Source organism: Pteropus vampyrus, unplaced genomic scaffold (genome assembly GCF_000151845.1).
Source record: "Pteropus vampyrus isolate Shadow unplaced genomic scaffold, Pvam_2.0 Scaffold23, whole genome shotgun sequence".
Classification (NCBI taxonomy): Eukaryota; Metazoa; Chordata; class Mammalia; order Chiroptera; family Pteropodidae; genus Pteropus; species Pteropus vampyrus.
The window spans coordinates 3,123,530-3,134,170 of NW_011888804.1; the positions used below are offsets into that span (position 1 = coordinate 3,123,530).

General features: G+C 36.6%; 1 protein-coding gene and 1 pseudogene across 1 annotated transcript in view; one reads left to right on the forward strand and one right to left on the reverse strand.

The window, feature by feature from the left end:
• The window catches only part of TRAFD1 (TRAF-type zinc finger domain containing 1), a 22,678-nt gene that overhangs the window by 8,038 nt on the left and 3,999 nt on the right, over nt 1-10,641 (forward strand). The window contains 5 exon segments of the mRNA XM_011356053.2: nt 1,490-1,625; nt 1,736-1,789; nt 4,007-4,412; nt 5,062-5,268; nt 9,500-9,576. Of these exon segments, the coding sequence (XP_011354355.1) occupies nt 1,490-1,625; nt 1,736-1,789; nt 4,007-4,412; nt 5,062-5,268; nt 9,500-9,576 (880 nt within the window).
• LOC105289234 lies at nt 17-1,463 on the reverse strand (annotated as a pseudogene).

Genomic DNA, 10,641 nt, shown 5'->3' on the forward strand with positions numbered 1-10,641 from the left:
AAAAAATTGTCTTTCAAAGGCTACAAGAAAGGAAAGAAATAGTACTTCTTACTTGTGTGAGTAAAATATTTACTGCAGGTAAATCCAATATAGTATTCAATAGTTCTATAAAAATGAACAAAAGATAAATGTTTACTTCCATTGCTCCAATAGTCAAACGTTAGATCTGTATGAGAGTTGCAATGTAGTAGTTTGCTGGTCCAATTTAAGAGTTCAAAGTCCTTTCTGTGTTTTTGGCTCAATGATGTCCACATCCCAGATGAATTCAGTTCAAAAAATAGAAATTAGGGCAAAGACTTCATATAACAAAGCACAAGGATATGCTACTAGAAATTGCTCTTTCCTGCCTAATGCAGAAATAAAAAATTTGGAAGCAGAAAAACTACACAATCTACAATTCCAGCAGTGAGAATGATTCCTATACCATTCTACCAAGACATCCCTGGAAAGCTGGAAAGTGAGAAGAATCCTAAGAATCCCACACAATCAAATGAAATACCTGTCATACTCATTAAGTTTAATAAACAGAATATTCCTAGACATCCAATTGCACAGATCCCACCCATATACATAGCCAAACTGGATTTTGCCAGAGTAACAACATGGCTGCTAAGGCAAGGCAAAAAACCATTGGTCCTGCCTAATCAGTCTCATTCATGTTGCTGATATGTGCTACTTTTAATGGATGTAACACCATTAGTATTTTTTTCCAGCTGTGGTCAAAATTGATACCTAATTCTTTAATAAAGGTGGCTCATAGTCAGAGTTGTTTCCACAGAATGGATGAGGTGTATTTGGAGTATATACCTGAGTTGGCTGGAAAATCTCCCTATTTGTGAATTTTGGCTGCATCTTGTCTGGAGGGGCAAATTGGCCTTGCTGAGAGTAATCATAGCCAGCATACTGTTTTCTATAGGGTTCTCCACTTTCTCTACAATGATAAGGATGGTGATTGGTCATTGATACTGTGGAACTTCGTGTTTAAGTTGTCAAAGCCTGACATTAGAAATGATCATACGCGGAGGTGGCAGCAGTAGCTCCAAAAGCCTGGTTTGACTGTTAGTGGAATAAAATCTAATGAGATTAAACCTGCCTCAGACTGGGAATGAATGAATACATATGTATATATAAATAAAATCCTGGAGTGTCCTATTGTTCTTTGGGGCATGGATAGTTTTGGAAAAGCCTAGCTCAGCTCTTTTTGGCATCTGACTTGATGTTAGTTGTGATCAGCAGTGATGTCTAGAAAGTGAGGCTGAGCTTTTAGAGGCAGTGCATAGCACTGATAACTTAGAGTGTTGCACAGAAGACTCAAAATCTTTAGTAATTAATTCTTAAATCAAGTAATCACAATCATAAGAGCTTATGGACTGTTAGTCACTAAAGAGAAATAATGGAGGCTAAAGATTGGACAGGACAGATTTCCATGTGATACAACTGAATAGATCAGTCAGTAATGCTTGCCTTTTGCTTTGATCTATTTCTGTAGCAAAAAAGAAATTCCTGCATGTAATTTTACCATCCATGAGATCCACTGTCTAAGAAACATTGGTATGTGTCCTATCTGCAAGGAACCATTTCCCAAATCTGACATGGAGACTCATATGGCTACAGAACACTGTCAGGTGAACCAAGTACTCAAATGTTCATAAATGTATTTTACTTGCTGTTGTGCAAAAAGCAAGTGAGCATGTTGTCACAAAGCCAATTTATTGGTTCTCACTTTTTATCCTAGGTAACCTGCAAATGTAACAAGAAGTTGGAGAAGAGGCATTTAAAGAACCATGAGGTTAGTTTTCTTGTACTATGAAGGGAGTGAGTTACTAGGTGGGTCAATCCTACTGAGATTACAGAGCCACATGCAGAGCAGAAAGCCAGTCTGATTGAGTCTTTGTTCTCCAGCTCCATGCACACCGCCACTCAAATCTTATTCGAGGCTTTGACCATTTGCTGCCAGTTTCAGCTGCATGGCTATTGTGCCCCATGGTCAGGCCTCAGGGCCTTTCCCTTTGGAACTGAGTCTGTCATTCTTGGGTTCGGTTATTGGCAGCCTCACTGAGTGCTAAGCCAAGCTTGGGGTTGCCAGTATGGTACAACCTTTTTAGCACAACTTCTTAGCCTGCCTTACATATTGTAATTTCATTTTGACTTCTCGCTCACTTGGATAGCATGCTGTTTACACCCAAAGAAGTTCCTCAGAGAGCATTTGGTGAGAGACCGCATAGTATCATTTGGTTCCTAGTTGAGATAAAAATGTCCATAGTTGAATGAGTGTGTGTGTGTGTGTGTGTGTGTGTGTGTGTGTGTGTGTGTGTGTGTATATATATATATAAAATGGGTGTATATATATATATATATATAAAAAATATGGGTGTATATATATATATATATAATATATACACCCATATATATATATATTTGAGCATTTTAATTATCAGTTAAAAAATCTTAACTAGTTGGTCACACAGGAGTGTGTGTACATGTGTAAAAATTCATCAAGGTATGTGCTTAAGATTTGTGCATTTCATTCTGTGTGCCTAAAAACTAACAACTTATTTATAATTTTAAAAGCTAATTCATATTCAATAAAAATATTTGAAAAATACAAAAATAAGAATCACTCATAACCTCACAGCTCAGAGAAGAATGTCTTATAGATACTTTGGCACTCTGACCTATGTTTTACTAGTCCTCACCAGTAAGGGGGGTTATGATTGATGTCAAATTAACAATAATAATGAGAATTTCCTTGGCTCGAACTTCTGCTTGCTGTATAAAACAACCTCTAATCAATTGCCCTCTCTTCCAGTTTCTCTCCCAGGTACCACTGGGGTTCCCATGGTAATAACGCCAGTCATTATTAAAATATAAGTATTTCCTAACATTCCTGCAAAGTGAGATTATGATAGTTGTAGATTAGAAAGTTTTAAAAATCCTCCTTAAAAAAAAGTTTATACATTATTTGTTGTTCTGGTGAGTTATTAGGACTTTTTAGGGTTGTTAAAGCACTTACTATATTATTTAGTATGTGCCAGCAATTATTTGCTCTTTTGCTATTGAGTAACTTAAATCAGTGACATTTTTCTAATAAAACTTTAAAAAAAAATCTTTCTGAATTGGTATTATAGCTACATGGTATATAGTTTTAAAGTTACAAAAACATAGATATAAAAATTATTTCTCTTCTATGCCTGTTTCTAGGCTCACTTTATCAGCTTGTATTTTCTACAAGACATACTCTGTGCATATACAAGCAATGCTAAAAATGTTTGAAGTAGCATTTAGAATAAAATTTGGGTTTAATTCGTATGAAAATAAACTTTTGTTTCCTGGCACGGTGGTTATAAAGTATCTAAATTTTTGAAATGCTGTTACATTAAAGTTCTAAGCTTAAGTTCCCAAATTTTGGAATGTGCATATGTGTCACCGTAACATATTATATCTTTTTAATTTTTTTAGTGCTTTAGTGATGATTTCAAAAGTGTAAGTGTTGTCTTTCATCTGCTGAGTGTATATACACTCTTGGGTCATCTTCACTGGTGATTCCTGGCTATTTGGTCAACTAAAAGCCAGTGCTATGCACAAATGTGCAGTCTTTCTAAAGGGCAGTCTTTTCCTCATTACAGGTCTTGAACACAAATTGGAATAGTTAGAGGAAACCGGGCTGATGGAGTTTTGACAAACATCTGAATTGCTGTGCTTCTCCTATATCTTCCTCGGTTTCTCTGGCTGATTTTGGGTTACTTTGTAATGTGTGTAGAAAATGATTATAAATCAAGCGGTTGAATAAGTAGATTTCTTCTGAGTTTCCTTCTTTTTGTAGAACCTGGTGGCAAGGACAGAGAGAGGAACTGTGACTCTTAAATACATAAAAAACACGGCAGACAGGCAAAGCTAGTGTTGGAGGAGAATATTGAAGTAGATACTTTTTGCTCTCCTTGCCCTGTACTAAAACATGGCCTCTCTTAGATTCACATATTAACTGCCTAATCACTCTATGTTGCAGGAGACTGAGTGTCCTCTACGACTTGCCCTTTGCCAGCACTGTGATTTGGAACTTTCTGTTCTCAAACTGAAGGACCATGAAGATTACTGTGGTGCCCGGACGGAGTTATGTGGCAGTTGTGGGCGCAATGTCCTGGTGAAAGATCTGAAGACTCACCCTGAAGTTTGTGGGAGAGACGGGGAGGAAAAGAGAGATGAGGTTGCCGTGCCTCTGAATGCATATGATGAGTCTTGGGGTCAAGATGAAATCTGGATCGCATCCCAACTCCTCAGACAAATTGAGTCTCTGGATCCACCCATGAGGCTACCCCGAAGGCCCCTGAGAACATTTGAATCAGACCTTTTCCCTAGTAGGACTACCAACCAAAGGAACATGACAACCCAGTTTCCAATTCAGAATAATCTATGTGAGTTGTGTTTGGGATTAGAAAACTGGAATGGAATCAAAATATGAGGGCAAATGGGAACAGGGCTTTGGGGCAAATAGATCTTAATTACAGAAGCCTGACTGTACCTAGGTAACATTAGGAAGAATACCTAGCTTTCTTAGAGATTAGAGTAACAGCCTCTTTGCTGTTGGATTACTATTGGATTATAGTTAGGATTGATGATGGTGGTGATTACAGTGCTATTAACAGCTAACATTTACTGAGTATACCTATGTGTTTCATTTGCAAAGTGTTTTACATGTATTAACTCATTTAATTCTCACAACAGTTTTATGTGGGTAAATAAGTGCTAGAGCTGGATTTTGAATTCAAACAGTCTGACCCCATACTTTAAACCATTCTGTTATAATGCAGAAAATATATGTAAAATGTTTAGCACAGTACCTGTCTCATAGTTACAGCTTAATAGTATTGCTTATTAATAGAATAGTAGTAGATTCTTTTATTGTGGCAGACTTAATATTTGAAGTCCTATGGGAACTGAAGGGCTGGGCCTCCTTAGTTCCTGCACAGATGCCTATAAACCTTGAATATTTGATAGGCATCGACTTGAGCTAAAGTTCGGCAACATCTCTAATATAGCTTGAGTTCTGTTTTTTCCCCCCAGTGGAAGAACAAGAAAGACAAGAAAGGAATAGAAGCCGACAACCCTCCAAAGAGGGTGGTGAAGACAGTGCAAACTTGGACTTCATGTTGGCCTTGAGTCTGCAAAATGAAGGCCAGGCCCCCAGCATGGCAGAGCGGGACTTCTGGAGGGCCACCTATGAGGCAGACCAGTCCCATGAAGGTCCCAGAGCTCTGAATGACATAAAGGGTAGGTTTGTTTATTCTGCACTAGCTTCTGTGTCTAGTTTTTTTTTTTTAAGTCTTACACTATACATGTAAAATTGAAAGTTTTTCATGAGATAGCATTTGCCTTTTTTGTTTGCTCATCGCTTTTCCCAACTTTTTATTTTTAAAAATCGTCAGAATAGTACAGTGAATGTCTACATACCCCTTGTTTTTATTCATAAATTTTAGTATTTTTCTTTTATCTTTATAATTTTCTCCCCTGAACCATTTGAGAACAAGTTGCAGACATAATATTTTATCCCTACATACTTCAGGATGTATGCTCTTAAGAACAAGGGCATTCTCCTATGTAAATGCAATACAAATATCACTCTCAGGAAATTAAACATAAGTTCCCTGCTTGTGGATAATGCCCACGTTATGTATTATATTTTGTTCTTTCTAGGTTCCTTTAGAAGTAACCCTGTCTCCTCCCTCCTTCCCTCCCTTTCTCCTTTTCTCTCTCTCTTTTAGGACATTAACACTTTTCATTGAAGAGTCCAGGCCAGTTTTTTTGCAGAATATTTTTCTCAGTTTAGATTTGTCTGGTTGTTTTCTCATGTTTAGGTTCAGGTTACAGTTTTGGCAGGAATGCTACATTGGTGTGTCTTTCTCAAGATGCCAATTTGTTTTGTTATTCCTTAAAATGTAATCTGTCAGATTGTATTGTATACAATTTATAATTTATAATAGCTTGATGCTGGATGTTATTTTGAGATTGTTGGGGAACAGGTTAGTCATACAGTCTTTAATCTAGCAGTGTTAGTATTCAGTAATGATTCTTGCTTGAATCAAATATTACTGTGGTGATTCATAAAATGGTGATTTTTCTCTCCTTTGTTCTATATTTATTACTTGTTATTCTTCTATAAAGAACTTTGCTTTTCTCCTCACCCCCATTCAAAAATATATTTCTTAGTATTATTGGACTCATGGATTAAAACTCAGTTTTTAAAAATAAGAGTTGGGTTATGAGCAGCGAACCACTTTTTGAGTCTCTTGCTTAGAGAATGGTATGTTTTAGAGATAACATATTTTAAACACTCAAGTCTTAAGAGATTTTTGGGATGTGAAAATTAAGCAACTCGCAGCTATGGTTTTGCTTTATGCAATTAAATGAATGATGATTCCAAGAACAGTGGGATTAACTCTTAACATTTTGTCGATTGAGATAAAATAGGAATTGGGCTTGGATTCAAACATTGAAGTTTGGGTCTTATGTGGCCTGGTTCAAGGAGATACACGGTAGAGTGTTAATAGAAACTTGTATAGTTTCCTTTTAAAATATTTTTGTATTTAATTATAATTAATTTGGAAAATGTAAATATTTTGTTTCTACTCTCTACTCCAGACAGTGGTTGGTTAACACTTAGATTTATAGATTGCATAAGACGAGTCCATGGCTTTAGAGGGTTATGTCCCCACAGGTTGAAAAACCACCATCTTAGGTTGTATTTTCTTCCTGAAAAATAATATATTTTGTATTGTAGAGGGTTTTTAGAAATCGATAATTTGCATACATAATAAAAACAATTGTGTACACATTAAATGGGTGAATTATGGTATGTAAATTATATCTCACTAAAGTTGTTTAAGAAAAAACCGGTAAAAATCATTAAATATTAAGACAGTAAAAGGGTGTAAAAGGAAACATTGTCTCCTCCTCACCCACTAATAGTCTGGTTCTCCCCAGAAGTCACCGCTTTCAGAGGGTTTTTAGGTAGCCTTATGTTCTTTGTATATAAAAGGATGTGAATGTATATAATACAATGGGGTTTAGAAGCTGGCTTTATTAGAGAGACTTACTGAATTTTGGGGAGCAGAGCAAGGTTTCTCAATGTTAGGATTTGGATTCTTTTCCATATCTGAGAGTTTGGTGACCTTTTATGAGATGTTGATATTCAGGTTGGTTTTTTTGTTACCTTTGATCTGTTATGTTCTTTTTTTCCTTACCTCTTAGTTGCTGCTTTTTTCCCTTAGGAAAATGCCCTAGTACCAAAGAAAGTTTTCCAAACTCTGAACAGCATCTTTTAATGTGAGTCTGCTTATCTGTAAGCCTTTCAGACTTGACTTTATCAGAACATTTAGGTGGGTGCTGAAGAAAGTAAAATTGTAATAGCATAGTCGTGACAAGTGAAGACTCTGGATTCAGAGTAGTTGCCTTTATTTTCTTCTTTTTTGGTCATTTCTTAGATTGCTTTATTGACTGTTTGCTTATTTCATTTCATTTTCCTCTCTACTGGTTTGGAGTTTATATTCTCTGTTTATTCTTGTGATGGTTGCCCTGGAAATTTCAACACATTTATTTAACTTAACAAAAAACTAAGTTTAATGAACCTCATTACACTTCTCCCAGTTTATAAAATACTCTTAGAATTTAGATCCTCTCTTTACGACTTAAATATCACTTGTGTGTTAGTGTTCTCTTGTTTTCTTTGTATTTATCATTTTATTATGTCTTACCATTTTCTTTGCTCTCCTATTCTTCCTTGTTTCTCAGAACTTCTAGAATAAATTTCTTCCTGAAATACATTATTTAGAAATTCTATTGAAAATGTCTTTATCATAAATTTTTTATTTTGGTTTATCTGAAAATATCTTTATTTTATCTCCCTATTTGATACTTTCTCTGGTCATATAATTCCAGGTTGCCAATTATCGTTGTCTTAGTTCTTTGAAGATATTATTCAATTTCTTGGCTTTTGTTGTTGGCTATAGAGAAGTTATCTGTTAGTGTTAATTGTGATTTCTCTATAGGTACTCTGTCTTTTCTGTCTGGCTAATTTTAAATCTTTCTGTCTTTGGGATTCTGCAGTTTCCTGATGATTTCTCTGGCTTTAAATTTCTTGTGATTGGCTGGCCTTCCTGATTCATAAGTTTAGTATTTTCGTCTACATGGAAAATTGTCTTCATTATTTCTTTCATTATTGCCTGTCTTTCATTCTCTGTAGTCTCCTTGAATTCTGTTTAGTTGTGTTAGACTTTACTCTGTCCTCCATGTTTTCTTTTTTCTTCACTTAGAGTTGACATTTAATATTTTATATTAGTCTCAGGTCCTCCATGTTTCTTATATTTTCTAGTTCTTTGTATTTTGTGCTGCATCCTGGGTAATTTCTTATCTATCTTCTTTCTAATCTATTGTTTAATACGTCCATTGAGGTTTCAGCTCAGTGATTATATATTTTTGCATTTGTTCAGAGTTCTCTGATTTTTTTCTTCAGTGTGTCTCATCATTTTTAAAATAACCTTTTATACCTCAGGTAGTCATATTCTTCTTTTAACATATCTTTAAAATTGTTAAATACACTTATTTTTCTATTGTGTCTGAAAATATATCTAAAGATTTTTGCTATTTGTTTCTGCTGACACAGTAGCTTGCTGCCTCTGCACATGCATCTGCGCGTGTGCATGTGCGTGTGTGTGTGTGTGTGTTGCTGGGAGTATATATAAATAGGTATCTAAGGATACTACTGACGAAGATAATTTTAAATTGAATTTTTGGAATGGGCTCTTTAAAACCATAGCTATGAACTTGTGTGAAAACAGAAATGTAAATTCTGGACTCAAACCCACGTAAAGGCCAAACTCTCCTTACTGTTCTTTAGCAGAGACTTTTCCCTCCTGCCCGGAGCCAGAGCCTAGCTCGACAAGTTTCCTTACCTCTATTTTCAGCAGTCTTACTGAGGCTGTTGTGTTAGGAATCCTGGATTTAATATTGCTTTTATTTATTTACTCAAGTTACTTTTATTCAGCCTCTTTTTTGCTATTTTTTACTGCAAGGGTTTTTCAGGGTATTTGTCTGCCAGTAATATGCTGTCCTCCATTTCTCCATCTGTAAAATAAGGGTAATGTAGGATCTGCTTCGTAAGTCTTTCCGAAGGAGTGATATAAAGCACAGCAGGCTCTTAAATTAGTGTCTAGAATTATTACACATTTGAACTTTTTCTTAATGACGGTAGTGGGTAAGTTATTACTTCACTGCTACTCAGGGAATGGCGAAGAGTCTTTTGTTTTCTATAGTGGCAGCTTTTTTTTTTTTTTTTTTACTTAGGATTTGTCTCTCAGTTTCCCTTTGAGGATTTACAGCCCCATAAATTGTTACATCTCTGAAATGTTGAAGTCAAACATTTTATAAAACCCCCACCCGAGGGATAACAGATCGAATCGTTTGTCTTTGTTCGTTTGAGTCTGACTGTGTGGACTCTGATACCTAGGTGCAGCTGACGAGACCATGTTGCCTTGTGAATTTTGTGAGGAGCTCTACCCAGAGGAACTGCTGATCGACCATCAGGTGTGTTGTGAATTACATGAGGGCTTTAAGTAGTGTGTGCAGGCCATAGTTGGTGTTGCAGGCCACATGAGGTCTTGAGCAAACTATTCTAATACGCCTGTGGTGGAAGTAGCTAGCAGCTGTGTTTTTTACTGTGGGGTGTCTGACATACGGGTACAAGAACTCAGCCTTGTTCCCTCTCGGGAAAGGTAATGTTCATTGCCGCAGGCCCAGCGTGTTCCTCCGTACTATGGTGACTAGTGTATGTCTCTCCTGATCATCTTATAATCCAGTCTCATCTCATGTCATACCTTGATTACTGGGGCTGTGCTGAAGTCCTTGCAGGTCCCTGGAAGGATCAGGGGTCCTTTTTGTACTTTTTCTGCCTAGAAACTGTGTGCCTTCCACCCCTGCCTCCTCAGTACACTCAACAACACAGACCCCTTACTCGTAGATTGGTTCAGACATGGCTTCCAGCAAACTATCCTGAGTGACGCTCTGAGGATAGGTCAGCGGTCCTACCCATGTGCTCTCTGAAATGCCTGTGCCCATTTCTCTTGTAGCCTGTCACCCTGTGATGTGGTCTCCTGATCCCCTGTCGTCTTCAGCACTAGGCTGAGTTCCTTGACGACAGGTTCTGGAGTTCCTTGGTTTCTGAATCTCAATACCTGGTATATGAAAGGTGTCAGATAATTTTTGAATGATTGAAAGTTCTTGAGCCATTTAGGAATGGTTAGAGAATAGACTTTGTGTTTGAGGATTGCCTAGTGGAGTGAACTACTCTTTCTTTGAGTACGCTTGTTTTCTCTGATTTGGTTTGGCCTAGTCTGGCATTTCCAAACCTGTTAAATATCCATTTTGCTCTGAGTGAAACATACATTCCCTCGTGAGTGGAGTAATACAGCATGTGAATACACCTAGTCTTTGGTTTGGGAGCAGCATAAAAAAATCTGTTAACAGGTATAACAAAGGATATTTGGGCCTCTCTTATGATATAGCTGTGGGAAGAACCTTGAATATTTTAAAATTAATTTAAAAAGAATAATCACATGAACACAGTAAAAAATAAAGCACAGAAATGTTTAA